Below are 16,113 nucleotides of genomic sequence, written 5' to 3'. Positions count from 1 at the left end.
ATCTTGGAGTGCTTCATCATATGTCCAGGGATCGGGTTCATGTTTACCCGGGATCAAGTCTGAAGACTCTCCTAAAAACATGAATCTCTCATGCTGCCTTACAACCCTCCCACTACGACGAGGCACCGTCTGTGATTGTGTATCATGTGTAACACGTGTTGCAGTCTCTTGTGGTACTTCATCTTGTACTGTTGGTACTGAAGTAGACGTGTCCTTTCTAAGTTCTTCTAGAACAATTTTGCTACTGGGCTTGTGATCCATTATATAGTCTTCTTCTAAAAACTGGGCATTGGTGCTAACAATGACCTTCTGGTCTTTAGGACTATAAAATAAACCACCTTTTGTTCCTTTGGGATAACCCACAAACACACGAACTTCTGTACGAGATTCTAACTTATCAGCATATGGTTTTAGCACATGTGCTGGACTACTCCAAATCCGAATATGTCTTAGACTGGGTTTCCACCCATTCCACAATTCTATGGGAGTAGAAGATACTGATTTAGAAGGTACTAAGTTCAGAATGTGCGCTGCTGTTTCCAGAGCGTATCCCCAAAATGAATTTGGTAATTCTGAATAACTCATCATCGATCTAACCATCTTCATAAGATTCCTATTCTTTCGTTCTGCCACACCATTCTGTTAGGTGTACCAGGTGCAGTCGCCTCGATAAGTAATTCATAAACTCTTCTAAGAGGTATTCGCCACCACGATCGAGTGTCTTGATACTTTTACCAGACGTTTCTCCACATCAGCCTTGTACTCTTTGAACTTATCAAAGCACTGTAAATGTATTCATATCTTGAATAATCGTCTATAAAAGAGACAAAATATTCAAAACCACCTCTGGCCTGGATAGACATAGGACCACACAAATCAGAATGAACTAGTTCTAACGCTTCTTTGGCTCTATACCCCTTGGCCTTAAAAGGTCTCTTGGTCATTTTACCCTCCAAGTAGGATTCACATGTTGGAAAGTTTTCCAACTCTAATGGACCTAAGAGTCCATAGGCTATAAGCGTTTGAATCCTACTTAAGTTAATATGACCAAGCCTTAGATGCCAAAGATGCGTTTGGTTCATTTCCGAAGGTTCTTTTCTCTTATTAGAGTTAGAAGATGTGTTATTAATTTCCATATTTTGCTCGTGAAAGAATTGAATTTAAAGTATATAAATTGCCTACCAATGCACCAGAATAGATAATCACCTTATTTCTCTTTATAACCACATTGTTACTAAAAGAAACTGAATATCCATCCAAATACAGTTTAGAAACTGAAATTAAATTCTTTCTAAAACTGAGTACATAAAGACAATTTCTTAAAACCAAATTTCTATTCCTATTAAAAGATAAGTAGACGTCTCCCACTGCAACAACTACCACCTTAGTAGCATTGCCCATGTAGACGGTAATCTCTCCTTCAGTTAGTCGTCAGGTTTCCTGGAACCACTGCAAGGAATTGCAGACATGATCAGTGGCTCTCGTATCTACACACCAGGTACTGGTAGATAACACCGCTAAACATGTTTCAACAACTAGAGTATGAGATATACCTTTATTGTTTTGATTCCTACGAGGACAGTCCGCCTTCCAATGCCTTGTCTGCTTGCAAATGAAGCACTTGCTTTTCGGCTTCTTCATTCCAGCTTTTTGTCCCTGAGGTTTATTCACTCTCTTCGCTGAAAAGACCTGTTTCTTCTTCTTCTTGCCTTTCGGCTTAGAAGTAGAACCATTTTCAACATAGTGAATCTGAGAACTTTGACGAAATATACATTTTGTTGCCTGTAGTTCTGTCAGAAGTTCCGCCAACGTTACTCTCTTTTGTTCATGTTATAGTTCAGGCGGAACTACTCAAAACTTCTAGGTAACGTTTGGAGAATTATATCAACCTGGGTTTCCCCATCGATTTCTCCTCCAAGGACTTGTATTTCATTCAGATAAGCCATCATTTTGAGGATATAATCCCTTACGGGTGTCCCCTCAGACATGGTGGCTGTCATTAGCTTTCTCATTGCCTCTTGCCTAGCAGTCCGACTCTGGTGCCCAAAGAGTTCTTTGAGATTGTTCATTATATCATAAGCTGTTGATAAATCTTGATGCTGATGTTGCAATACATTTGACATAGATGTCAAAATGTAACACCGCGCCATCTCATCAGCTTTTACCCATTTCTTATGATACTCAATCTCCTCTGGGGGTAGAGTCATCGTCAGGTGCATCAGGGCAAGCCTCAGTCAGTACAAACTTATAACTTTCTGTAGTAAGGACAATGTCCATGTTTCTTTTCCAATCAATATAGTTGGGACCAGTAAGTTTGTTCTCTTTCAGTATAATGACCAATGGGTTGAAAGTCATCCTAAGAATCACAAAAATAACTTTGGTCAGGACTCTAAATTTAGAATAATGTTGATTCCTCAAACAATACTATTTTAAATTAACCAACACCTCAAAACACCGTGAATTTTATATGCCACGATAGTGTGGACGTATACAAATTCATCATTTGTAAAAAGAGGGTGTAACCCATTAATTTTATTATCTTGTCAACTTAACTTTTTGACAAATAAAATTAATAGTTGGTTTCCTTCGGTCACACAAATAATATCAGTGACTCCGATTGGGAGGATACTATTAGACGTGCCTAAGTGTGTACCATTACTTGACACTAACACTAAGTCCATTAATAAGATTGTGCCCCTTCCGATGGGGAATATCACACGCTCTTAATTAATTTCCTATAGTCATCCTAAATGGAAGTTTGATCTAGTGATCCGCAAACAAACTCATCCAATATAGAGGAAGGCACTCAGAGCCAACGCGCGAGTTTGCTTGCATCACTTACAAACCAGTAATGGAGACCGTGGAATTTATTAAAATAAATCTCTCTCCCACTTAGTTATTTAAAATGAGGAATTTTAAACTATCCTAGCATACATCACATGCATATAAACATCACAGTAAATAAAAGCAATAAATTTGGAAATTAATTTTCCAACTATTATAGCATTTTCCATCACTGTCTTCAGTATGCTCCAACCCTAGCTGCTGCCATCTTTAGCCACCGCCATCGGGTCGAGTTGTCGCATCCATCTTGCTTCTTATTCCACTGCGCCTCTGGTGCTCCAAAAGTACCATGCCTCGCAAGAATCCTATCCGTGACAAAATAGAATTTTATATATATCGATCATATATTCCACAAGGGAATGTGCATGTATTCTAGATCGATAAAATAAAATTCTAAAATTAATACAGCTCATACTGTATTTTATACATACAATCATGCACACAAATAATGCCCTTGACATGTCCAAGGGTCCAATCACACACAATATCAATAAGTCATAATAGTTGGAGCCTGTAACCAAAGAGTTAGCACATCCTACTATTTTCCTGCCTAAATTATGTATGACATGTGCATAACCTATTTGAATTCTAAACACACAGAGGCAAACCCTAGCTCTGATACCAATTGTTGGTTAGTCCTAGGAAACGTACCGGTTCCACTGTACAAAAATTTTTGTACGAGTGTCGAACCTTTCCTTAAATAACCTATTGTGTTCTTTAGAAGTTAAATTAGGAATCGCAGACGGAACTTAACATCATTGATTCCAAATTTAACTTATCTGTTCTTAATGGTTTAAATTTGATTCGCAAGCGGAACTTAACACTATTGATTCAAATCTACCTAAGTTATTAATTCCATAAATATTAATTTTCAAAATTAACTTCCAGGACTGCATGGTGAGGCACATGACCTTCTTGGATATGGGAGCAACCACCACCGCCTAGGCAAAGCCTTTTAAGGAAAGCTAATATTTATTTCCTTAAATAACTATAGGTTAACCAAAAAGAACAATCGAATCACAAATTCGAAAAAGAAGAAAACACAAAATCGAAAAATAAATTCGATAAACTAGATCTAATTGCCTTTTGTATTTAGAATTCTTACAAAGAAAATAACTAGTATGATGCGGAAGAAAACTACTAGTTATACCTTCTCTTTGTAAGCTAATGACCTCGAGATCTTCTGCCGTATTCTTCGCCTCGCCTTGGACGTCGTGTGGGCGACGATCCTCCAAGATGAACACCACCCAAAAGAGCTTCTCCTCTTCTTCTAAAATCCGGCCACCAACACCACCAAGGAGAAGAGAGCAAAAGGGAAAAGAGAGAAGAGATGGAGGGTCGACCACTTGATGATCTCCAAGCAAGAGAATAAGAATTGTCTTTCATGAAGCCTCCTCACCCCTTCTTTTATATTACTTGCCCAACGCAAATAAGGAAAAACCTTTTACAAAAAATAAAATCATCCAAGAGTTTTTCCTTTTCCCTTTTTATTTTTCCTTTTCTTTCCTCTTGATTGATCAATCCTATTTGGTTTAGGATTGTGTTTTGGCCGACCCCTTACTTGGACACCAAGCAAGGTGGTCGGCCACCATATTTAGGAAAGAAAAATAATTTTTTTTATAAAATTTTACAAGAAGAAAAAGCTCTTATAAAATTTTACATGCTCTTTTTCCTAGAGTTAAAAAAGGAAAGTTCTAAAAATTAAAACCATGTTTTAAAATTTAAAATTTCTCTAACAAAATTTCCTTTTTTTAACATGATGATAGAAAATTTTAATTTTAAAATTTATCTCCCTTTTTTTCTTAAACCATGAGGATGGTTAATAAAGGAAAGTTTTAAAACTTTTAAAACTTTCTATAAAAACATGTGACCTAATTCAAATAAGGAAAGTTTTAAAAATTAAAATCTCTCTTTTAAAACTTATAGTTTTCTACAAAGAGAAGATTTTAAAAATTTAAAACACCCCTACTATTTGAATTAATCTTGGACGGCCCCTACATGCTTGGTCACTAAGCAATAGGGTCGGCCCCTATAAAGAGGATGTGGTCGGCCCTTGCTTAGTCACCAAGCATTGGACCGGTCCACTTCTTGGACACCAAGAAGAGTCTTATATTTGGATGGACTTGAGGCTATAATGAGGCTACGACAGGGACCTAGAAGAGAAATTAGTTTTGGCCTTCCGATGTGCTTGAGTATCCCGTGTTCGCCTCGAATACACAACTCAAGTTCATCGATAATAACTCATTCCACTAGAGAGTTATTACCGCACCAATCCCAAATTACATTATAGGCTCCTTCTTATCATGAGTGTGTTAGTCTCCCTGTGTTTAAGATTACGAATGTCCACTAATTAAGTAAGTTACTGACAACTCACTTAATTAATATCTAGCTCCAAGAGTAGTACCACTCAACTTTATTGTCATGTCGGACTAGGTCCACCTGCAGGGTTTAACATGACAATCCTTATGAGCTCCTCTTGGGAGCATTCTAAACCTAGATAACTAGGACACAGATTTCTTCTATAATCAACAACACACACTATAAGTAATATCATTTCCCAACTTATCGGGCATATTGATTTATCGAGCTAAACCTCACCCTTTGATAAGTCAAAGAAATAAATATTAAATATATGTGCTTGTTATTATATTAGGATTAAGAACACACGCTTCCATAATAATTAAGGTCTAGTTCTTTTACTAAGTCAGTACAAAAAGAACTTACCTAAATGATCCTACTCAATACACTTAAAGTGTATCAGTGTAATTTATTAGTCAAGATAAATTAATACTTAATTACACTACGACTATTCTGATGGTTTGTTCCTTTCCATCTTAGTCATGAGCAACTTGTTTATAATTCATAGAGAACCGACAACATGATCTTCTGAGTGTGACACCACACTCCATGTTGTCTACTATATAAATTAATTGAACAATTACATTTAACAAATAAATGCAGATATTGACCAATGTGATTCTTTTATTTCAACAAATAAATATTTACAAAAGCTAGGCTTTTAGTATACACTCTAACACATTTTTCAAGGGTTTACACCGCTACCAGAGCCAGAGGCTTGATCCTTTCTAGTTAGATGAGCTCGGATTTTAATTAGATCTTCTGTAATAAGATCAATGGTACGCTTCAGCTGCCCAATAGTCTCATCTTTGATCTTTCCTTCTTCTTTCAAAAGAGTCACTTCATCCTCATGCTTTCTCTTCAAATAAATAATATACTGCGCCTGACTCTGGAGGTCCGATTGAACTTTATGCTTGTGAGCGATTTCGGCTCGGGTTCGGGATTTGACGGTCAGCCAGAGGCTTTCCATCTCATGAGTAAGGGATGCTTGAAGATCTCTGCTCGCGGTCGTCTCCAGCAGGATTTCTTCTTTTTGAGCTAGTAATGCCGTCAGAGTGGCAATTTGCTGAAGTGAGGCTTCTTCTTTCTGAGCCGAAAATTCCAATAGATGGGAAGTTTGCCGAAGTAAAGAAGCAAGTTCGCCAGGTTCTGTTGAAGGTTCCATAGAAGTAAGATATGGTAATGGCAGGCGGATAGCTTAAAGCATTAGATGCTTGGATCTTTTATAAGGAAGGAGAAGGTGAAGGGATTTCCTCAGGATTTGAGGCGACGCTTGGGAAACAGTGTAACATTTATAGAGGGAGACTACACCCAGAAGTTGAGGAGTTAACATGCGCATTGAAGGAGCTCGTTCGTCTTCCAGAAGGGAGAGAAACTTTGCAGAATATGGATGAAAGACAGGTCGGCAAAAGACGCGGGAGCCAGGTCAGATAGCCAAAGGACGTGGGTCTAGTCAGTCGGACTAGAACCTCCTTCGACTAGACTTGAGGGGGAGGCTTGTGATACGGTGCATGTTTGGGGGGTCAGTAAGATGGTGTGGTTAGAAGTCAAGCTCACGTGGAGGTCAGAAGTCAAGCTTACGTGGAGGTCAGAAGTCAAGCTCACATGGAGGTCAGAGGTTAGGCCTAACGAGGCAAGTCGGACAATAATCAGCCTCCATAGCGACCGTGAAGTGGGGCCATGGGCCAGGTATAGCTGAGAACTGAAGCCACAGGCCGACTATAGTTGAAGGATGGAGCCCCAGGCCGGGTATGGCTAAGAAGTGGGTCCACATGCCAGATAAAGGCGCTAAAGGAAAGGCTTCGGGCGGAACAGTAAACGGATACAGGTCAGGAAACAGACCGGTCGGGCAGGTTGGAACGTGCAAGCCGTGGATAATAGTAGACAGATACAGGTCGGGAAACAGAGGGCAGGTCGGAACGTGCAAGCCGTGGATAATAGTAGACAGATACAAGTCGGGAAACAGACCAGTCGGGCAAGTCGGAACGTGCAAGCCGTGGATAATAGTAGACAGATACAGGTCGAGAAACAGACCGGTTGGGCAGGTCGGAACGTGCAAGTCATGGATAATAGTAGACAGATACAGGTCGGAAAATAGACCGGTCGAGCAGGTCGGAACGTGCAAGCCGTGGATAATAGTAGAAAGATACAGGTCGGGAAACAGACCGGTCGGGCAGGTCGGAACGTGCAAGCCATGGATAACAGTAGACAGATACAAGTCGGGAAACAGACTGGTTAGGCAGGTCGAAACGTACAAGCCATGGATAACAGGAGCAAGTCGGGATACATCTCTGGCATTCCGGTCACTAACAGTAAAAGCAGGTCAAGATACAGACCAACGTCCAGGCACTATAGGACAAACAGGGTGAAGAATCGTAATCGCCTGCCAGAGAGTGTCAGATAATCATCAGTGTGTCAGGGAATATGCTAACAGTCGGTGCTCATTCCAACATTGGTTCTGTCGCCAGCCTATCAAGAGAAGCCACGTGTCATTCATCGCCAGACAAAGCCTGACAACCGATAGTCCCTGACACTGGCCAAGTCCCAGAGGCATTAGTTGCAGTATAAAAAGGGATGTTTTATCCATTATGCAAGTACGCTCACTCGTCATTTCTCACTAGTCTTTACTTTTCGTCTTTTCTCTGCGCTTTCTGGGGAAAATGTACCTGACTTTTGCGTCGGAGGGCCTGACCCAGACTTTTTCCCTAGTTTCTGGTATCTAACGACGGGTGGGCTCGTCTGAGTGTGCGCAGAGCAGCAACGTCATCGTCTTGGTCATTTTCCTTCGTCAGCCGCCCGTGCGAACCTCTCACGGGGGTGCCAGGTAGATTCGAGTCTTCGACGACTCTCCGTCAACTTCCAGTACACCAATGCCCACCTCCATCCGACTCAGCTTCCGGACGAAATCATCCGGCATTGAATTAGACGCTTCAGAAGATATGGTACCTAACATTTTACTACACAAGTAAAAAATTATCAATATTAATTTGAAAAAAAAAACATTTGAGTTAAGCAGGTTATCAAACATTCAAAAAATCAATTATCAATTCAAGCCAAGGGAAGCAATAACATAAAGATTTAATAACATACAAATATACAATTAAATTTTATTAATCAACTTAAACTCAGGGATGTTACTAACCTACAAATATATAATTAAATTTTGTTAATCAACTTAAACTCAGGGATGTTACTAACCTGGCAGGAGAAAAAGCTACTGGGAAGAAAAGAATGAGGCTGTCGAAGACTAGAAATGAAGGAACAAGCCACTGCGCTCCAGCCCAGCAATTAGGGCTACTTTCTCTTCGTCGTTGGCAGCCTTGGCTAGCTACGGCAAGCTGTAGCGGATGTTGTCAAGAAACAGGACAAGGTGTTGGTGGTTGTTGGCTGGGATAAAGGTAGCAACTAGGGCCTAGGGCAGCAGCTAGGGTTGATGCTATGGTTGACTGGCTGTTGGAGAAGAAAACAACAGCAAAAATATTGCTTTTTGATAAAGAACAAGAAGTGGAGGGAAAGGAGGAAGAGGCGGCGACTGCTCGAAGAGGAAGAGGCGCTACTGCTAACCTAACTTTAAAAGTTAAAACGATTCAAAAATCAAAATATAAAGTATAAACCCGTTTTGTTGCCGCTAATCGATTGGTAGAAATTTATCAATCGATTAACAAGGTTCAATCGATTAATCAATCAATTCGGCATTTCTCACGAAACTCTTGCCAAACTCAATCAATCAATCAATTGATTCAGCATGCTTCTATTTCTCATGAAACTCATGTCAATCAATTAGTGTGTTCAATTGATTGGCCAATCGATTCAATACATTTCTGTTTCTCACAAAACTCCTATGAATAGATTGGTCAATCGATTAGTCAATCGATTCGGCAGGCTTCTATTTGTTGTTTCTCGTAAAACTCATGCAAATTGATTAGTCAATTGATTAAAAGTGTTCAATCGATTCAGCAAGCTTCTTTTCTCACGAAACTCATTCGAATCGATTGGCACAATCGATTAGAGGTGTTTAATCGATCGGTCAATCGATTTAGCATACTTTTATTTTTTTTTAAAAAAAAAAAATAGCATCTGGGAGGCCACCGGGAGCATGCTGGAGGACTATTGAAGCTCCCGTGCCGAAGGCGAAACATATTGAATTCTAAGATCAATAAGAGTGAGTTATCATGATATTCTAGATTCAGAGTAAATGGCATTCGTGCGAACTAAACAAAGTTCACAAGAAGATTTAAGCCGGGTCGGGTGCGGCGGGGGCGCTGGGGGCGAGCGATTTCGCCTTTTTTGCCACAAGAAGATTTAAGCCGCAAGGACATTAAACAGACTTTAAGTTGTGAATTTATTTTTGGTTAGGGGGAGATCTACACACCACTGAATACAAGTCAATGGCAACCATCATTTTCATTTGACATGTGATTGATTGACCCATTAACTTTGATTCCTCTGGTATTTGTACTGGCATCTGCACTAATCTAGTCAATGTTTTTTTGGGATAAAAAATTGTAACAAATGTTAGTAAATTTGCACATGCATCCACAACTTTTGCATATTCCACGGAATGTTTCATAAATAACTCTACCAAAACTCATATTTCAACAAGTACTAGACTCAGTAATAATGCAAAAGCATACTATTGCTCATGTACCACAATGGAAAGCAATGTATAAATTGAATAGGATAAGGCACGGAGTGTAATTGTACCTGGGTGCCAAACTCCTCCCAGGCTCTTGAAGTTAAATGGGAGAAAAACACAGGCAATGCTTCATCTCTTAGCTCAAAGAGTAGTTCCACTAAAGTTATATTCACTTCGACTCTAACAAAGAAAGCTATATGCTGATGAGATAATGAGACGCTCAAAAGAGCAATTCTACTTATATCGACTCCAAAACTACTCTAAAAGATGTAAACTCGCAGTTGCGCACGTCCAACATCATTGAATTCCCAGTAGAAGGCAAAAATAAGAGACTGAACTGGTGAATTTTGCAGTAGCTGCAAAGAGAAGGAAGATGTAAGCCAGTTCATGTGGCTCCTACATGCTTTGCCGCCTTTGCCTTCCTCTGTATTCATAGCAAATGACTATACTGTCTGCCTGACAACCAATGCCATCAAATCCAGTAACCATGAACAATCAAGCTTTGGTCTTTCGGAACTCAAACCAGATCTCATAGTGGTTGAACAAGAAGCTATCATGTGTGCGCTTTCCGACATACTCCAATCCTAACCTCGTTAGTCTCTTGGTGCACTCTTCGCCCCCCAATCGCGAACAGAACTTGATGTTGTGCGACACAAAGATCCGACCTTTATGTGGCTTGAGCCGCTCTGACAATCTCTGCACCCCAGTCCAGACCAGCTCGTCGGGCATGTGGAGGAACACCGCACTGGCGTAGATGAGATCGTAGAGAATGTTGGTTCCGAAACGGTCAAACTCCATGTCCTCTCCGCGGAGAATGAGAGGCCGCTTGTGGAGGAGGCCCTGGGAAGGGAGCTCGTAGCGGAGAGCAGCCATAAGGGAAAGCTCGTCCCGCTCGAGGCAGTGGAATCTGCCCTCTTCGAGGTATCGGATGAAGTGGAGGCCGACCCGGAGCGTGCCGCAGCCGATCTCGAGCACTTGGTCGGAAGGCGCAAGCCCCGCGGCGGTCGCAAGGAATGCAAAGACGTCGCGTCCTCCGGCCCACGGTTCGCCGTAGTTGCTGTGATGCTCCTCCACCAGGAGCTCCCCAGGGCAGGGTAGGGCGGTATGGTTGTCGGCGTCGTCGCCCTCGTAGTGAGAGATGCCTTTGAACCTGCAGGATACTCACCTCAATTAGATCTGGAAAACAATGTGGATCAAGAAGGGGAAAGTTGGATCAGTACCGTCGCAGGTCTTCGAGTTGCTGGGCACGGGTCCGAGGGTTGATGCCCTTGCGGAGAGAGTGCCAGGCGGCGGGAGAGGTGGGAGGTTCTTGGATGGAGTTGAGGGCGAGTTGCGATTTGAGCCAGGCGACATCGGCGAGGGTAGGTGAGATCGGATCTGGAGGTCTAGGGGTCTCTGCGGCAGTGCCGGTAGGGCAAGAGAGGGAGATGGAGGAGGAGGAGGAAGGGGAAAAGGAGGGGAGGAGTAGGAAGAGGAAGAAGGCGGTGGCGCCGAGGAGGAGGAGGAGCGAAGCCGGAACGGCGATGCCTTTGGTGGCTGAGATCGCCATCGTATCGAGCACCTTCCCTGTCCACGACAAAGGGCAGACACGCAAGAATGAAACTGGGGATGATAAAGCGGGTTTGGGTCTATGAAGTGCTGTTTTATTAAGCGGGTCGGATCCGATAAGTCCGTATCCAAAGGCTTTGGCCAGTACCTATTCGATTTTGGAAAGAGACTCCAAAATCAATCTCCTTCCATCTGATTTTTTTTTAAATAATTCAAAATATCCGGACATTCAACTAGTCCCTAAGATGGACAGTCTGGTAATAATGCGATAGCTAGATCTTTAAAGGTAAGATTTGAATTTCAGTTACAGTACGGTGTATTATAAAAAAAAAAATTCTTTCACTAAGAAATAGAAGTAAGAATATTGGCCATCTGGATCCAAAATTAATCAATTCACAAAAATTGAATGGTCGGTCCAAATATATAAAAACACTGAGTGCAGCCCTGATCCGACAGCCAACTTCTCAAATGTCTATCTGATTTTTCACTCAAATAAGTAGATGAGAAAAATCTCATATTAAACTCGTAATTCTTTGCCTTTCTTCTCCTAGTCTCAACAAACATGAACATTGAACTTTTTTTTTAAAGGGAAAAAACAAACGAAAGAAAGAAGAAAGAAAACCACAATGCATCCAGTGAACCACCAAAAAACAAAATGCACAGATACAATGAACAAAGTAGGGAAAAGGCGCTCGAAACCAGCATGGAGCAGATAAGCCTTCATCTGTTCTTTAGCAATTAGAAATCTTCTCATTGCTCGAATGCTGTTGTCCTCTGATATTGCAAGCGCTGCGAATAAAACCACAAGCATTCATTACAGAAACTCCACATTGTCGGAAGCATTACAAATGAAACCACAAGCATCCATTACAGAAACTCCGCATTGTCTGAAGCATTACAAATGAAACCACAAACATAAAAACAACAGCAGAAACAGTGCATCACAAGAATAAAATTGATCTATGACAAATAGAGCATAAACAAAATAAGGCTTCAATTCATCAGTTCTTTTACAATTAGAATCCACCATTATCTAAATGTTGTTGCAAACATTTTGCAAACGTATCAAATAAAACCACAAAATTTAGAAAAACTCCAGGGCAACATATGCATGAGAGAACTACATACTCTGAAAAGAATGCTCAAGCTATAACCGTAGTTATATTAGAACCAAACACACAATATAAGCAACTGTACATTAAGAAAAATGAACTTACAACTCAAGTCCTATGACTGTGATTCATAAATATCCCAATTGAAGTCGGTGTTTGAGAAAACCTCATAATCAGTTGGACCATCTACAAAGCTATCGACTGTCTGAATCCCTTCCAATAAAGATGGTCGGCCCGCATCACTTCTTGATGGGAGCATTTTGTAGACAAACAACAACCCTAGCGTAAGGATGGCTTGCAGCTTTGTAGAGTCACCACGGATGGAGAAGAAGAATAACATCGACAGAAGGAACAAGACCACACAAAAATGCATAATGCACAAGACCCTGTCCATTAGCTTTCCATCGTTACCAGCAGGGAAGCCACGGGCTCTGTATACAAATAAGAAATTATACTTGTCCACCATGTACCGGTAGCCAAAGTAGATCGCACCTACAGGAACCACAAGTGGAGCGAACAAGGAATAGATCATGGTGAGTGCAAAAATTGTGAGATTAAAAGCATAGTATTGTGCAAAATCAAATGTTTGCTTTGGCGTGTGGAAGCTCCTGTTTATTGGGTACACAGAAAGATCATGAACCTCGAGATCATGCAAATCCAAACTACCTTCCCTCTCAGAAACAAGAGGCATCCGCAAATTACCCACTTCATCATTCTGCTCTACTGTGTTCTCCACAATTTGTTCCGGAACTAGTTGAACCATGTCATTCTTCCTAAACTTCTTAAGAATGTTCTTCATCCAAGGCACTGGAGCTAATAAATCAAAGGAAATTCCCAGGAAGGTACTTGTGATGAGAAATGCAAGGGTGTCGAGGCATGACCTCGAGAGAAATGAAGCACTTATATATTGTTCGATTTGTTTGCAATCTTCCCCATCCAAGTAACACCTTCCCATTCGAAGGATTGCATTCTCGAGTGAGGATTCCACCATAGCACGCAAGAGAATGAGATTTACCAAAAAGAAGCAAACCATCTTTAGCATTGCAGATCTCTGCTCCCCGGAGACAGTGAGGTGGCATTCAAATTTGGAAAGATATGAAAGTGCTGATGGAATTACTATATACAAACTTACAAATATGAGAACATTTGGCAAGAACTGAAGAATTAAAGCTCCAAACCAGCTCGACCCCTCCAGCCAAGTTAGCCATGTATGGGCATGATCGACAGCCTCTGCATTAATAATCCTCGCAGCGCTGCTCATTGCATTGATGACAGCAAGAGGTGAACTGAAAAAGAGAAGCATTAGGAGTAGGCAGGTATTCACAGCAACCTTCCTCAATCGCAATGAGAGTTTGCTCAAGCCCAAATGGTTCCAGTATATGTCAACAGCAGGAGGAGCCCTCTCAACTCTCCACCGGCTCCGCCCCAGCTGAAGCTCCATCACAGAGACAAACTGTCCAATGGATCTCCTCGACCGCTCTGATCTCAAGTCCCTCACAGCCTTATTGGCGGTGTACACGTCCTTAAAGACCACAAATGCAATCCCAGAGCCTTGTGCCCGCCCTTCCTTGTAATCCAAAAGTTTGTTCTGCAGAACCAACTTCAAATTATGCAGCTTTCTCAACCTCTCTTCCTCCGTGAAGCCCAATTTCACAGCTAGAGTTGCCCACATTTCTTTTGCCTTCCTCAACAACGGATGCTCGTAGATCTGGCTGCTTTCATGGCCATCATTATCTTCTTCGTTCAACATTGATTGGGAGTCCATGCGAGCTTCCAACCATGAAATCTCATTCTGGAGCTTGGTCCACCTTGATGTGAGGTACTCCAGGGTGCATAGATCAAAGGGCACAACCACACGGTACACCTTACCAGGATACCTGTGCTGAAGGTACTCTTCGAGAGGCGCTTTGTTCGAAGCTAGGGATCTGGGAATACCTTGCACCATCATGGTGAAGATTGCTATAGAGCTCGAATTGGGATCGCTCGGGTTGCCGTTGCCATCACGGAATCTGGTAATACGCAGGTCATCCTCCATCCGCGAGATGCCGAGGTGGGAAACGGCAACTATAATGGCGGCGAGGAGAAAGTGAAGCCAAAGGATCGGAGACCCGTCGTGGATGTGGGAGATGGTCGTTCGCGCGAAAGGGTCGGCGAGCGGGACGGAGCCAGAGAGGTTGAGGGGAAAGGAAGCGAAGAGAGCGATAAGGGAGACGACGAGGAGGACAAAGAAGCTGGCGCGCTCGACGATGAGGAACTGGGCGGCGTCGGCGCCGCAGTGGAGGGCGATTTGGGCTGGGGTGGCGTGGTATACGGCGAGCAACTTCGCGGCTAGGGCGGAGGGGCCAGGGAAGCGGCGGTGGTCGTATCGGAGCTTGACGAGGAGAAATAGAAGGACGCAGGAGGCGGCTCCGGCGGCGGAGATGTTGAGGAGGTACTGGATGTTGCCGTACCACGCCCGGAAGGGGAAGTCTGGATCCGGCGACGGAGATTGAGCGGCCATGGACGGAGGAATCGATAAGAGGCTCATCGGGCGTTGTCCTTGCCTCTCATAGACAAGGAGGAGGAGGAGGAGGAGGAGGAGGCCCAACGAACCCTAGTTCGAGAAAGACGAAGGAAGGGATTCGGAAGGGAATATTCCAAGTTTGCGTTTGCGGTGTTATTCTTTGAGAAATTTTGATTTGGGTCGTACTATTTCACAAAAAGAAAAAATATTTATATTTTTATCCTTCTCATTTCAAAAATAAAACACTCTCGACTCAATTACCATTCTATTTATACAAATAATTAATTCACAATGTAAAGCCTACGAAAACGCAAAATTATCATTCTATTTGATCCTGTCCAAGTGCTGAGTCGACGGACATTAGGGACATGGCACTCTTCGCTGTCTTTGACTGGTGATGTGGATCTCCGGTGAACCTGCAAAGAAGTCGAGTCGGGAGGGATTTCCCGACGATGACCCTCCGACGCTCAAGTCAGGCAGTGGAGAAGAAGAAGAGTAAGGCAACGCTACTGTGGCTACAGTGATGAGAATCGCATACCTCCGTCGAAGTCTGGGGGTCCTTATATAGGACTCCGGGGAGGCGCGGGCACGCTCCTCGATGCGTGCACGCTTCCCCGACCATACCTCAGTAGGGTTGTGTCAGAAAAGCATGTCTGACGTCATTCCGCAATCGTCCGAGCATATCCCGGATGTGACGGTGGAAACTTCCACCATACGATACTCTGCCCGCTCCGGCCGCCGACCATGCTGTTTGTCGGCGGCAGGTGTCTCGAGGATGAAGTTACCAGCTGTCCTTTTTGTCTCCTAGCGCTCTTACCTGTTCCCGGGGAATCTCTGCTCATGTGCTCGGATGCAATTACGCCTTATTGTCCTGTGGCTCGGCCGAGCGGCCTGTCCGCCCGGCCCATAAACTCTTTTACCTGATCATCGGAAACCCGACCCCTGGTCGGGCTATCTTTCGTCCGGTCCGAGAGACCCCTGTCCGGATGTCCGATCGACCGGATGCTCGGTCCGCCCGCTACTCTGCTCGACACGACCTCTGTCCACTCGACACGACCTTGGGGTTAACCTTCTTGACCATTGACTTCCACGTCTCGTTGACCTCCCGCCAA

General features: G+C 42.8%; 2 protein-coding genes across 2 annotated transcripts; both read right to left on the bottom strand.

Annotated features, from left to right (window-relative positions):
- Nucleotides 1–9,817: 9,817 nt before the first annotated feature.
- Nucleotides 9,818–11,458, bottom strand: LOC122045997. Its single transcript, XM_042606463.1, has 2 exons — nucleotides 11,059–11,458; nucleotides 9,818–10,988 (listed from the first exon to the last, which is right to left on the bottom strand). The coding sequence occupies exons 1-2, from the start codon at nucleotides 11,385–11,387 to the stop codon at nucleotides 10,334–10,336; spliced, it is 984 nt and encodes a 327-aa protein (XP_042462397.1). The 5' UTR covers nucleotides 11,388–11,458; the 3' UTR covers nucleotides 9,818–10,333.
- Nucleotides 11,459–11,903: 445 nt separating this feature from the next.
- LOC122045996 (CSC1-like protein At4g35870) lies at nucleotides 11,904–15,157 on the bottom strand. Its single transcript, XM_042606462.1, has 2 exons — nucleotides 12,604–15,157; nucleotides 11,904–12,175 (listed from the first exon to the last, which is right to left on the bottom strand). Exon 1 carries the CDS (start codon nucleotides 15,023–15,025, stop codon nucleotides 12,614–12,616), a length of 2,412 nt encoding a protein of 803 aa, XP_042462396.1. The 5' UTR covers nucleotides 15,026–15,157; the 3' UTR covers nucleotides 11,904–12,175; nucleotides 12,604–12,613.
- Between the last annotated feature and the right edge of the window lie 956 nt (nucleotides 15,158–16,113).

This window comes from Zingiber officinale, chromosome 2B (assembly GCF_018446385.1).
Source record: "Zingiber officinale cultivar Zhangliang chromosome 2B, Zo_v1.1, whole genome shotgun sequence".
Lineage (NCBI taxonomy): Eukaryota > Viridiplantae > Streptophyta > Magnoliopsida > Zingiberales > Zingiberaceae > Zingiber > Zingiber officinale.
This window is presented reverse-complemented; position numbering and strand designations above follow the sequence as displayed.

Bases quoted from the DNA above. Each gene is read 5' to 3' on its own strand.
- LOC122045996 (XM_042606462.1), bottom strand. From the start codon at position 15,025: ATGAGCCTCTTATCGATTCCTCCGTCCATGGCCGCTCAATCTCCGTCG.
- LOC122045997 (XM_042606463.1), bottom strand. From the start codon at position 11,387: ATGGCGATCTCAGCCACCAAAGGCATCGCCGTTCCGGCTTCGCTCCTC. The intron at 10,989-11,058 runs GTACTGATCCAA...AGTATCCTGCAG, and splicing joins CAACTCGAAGACCTGCGACG to GTTCAAAGGCATCTCTCACT.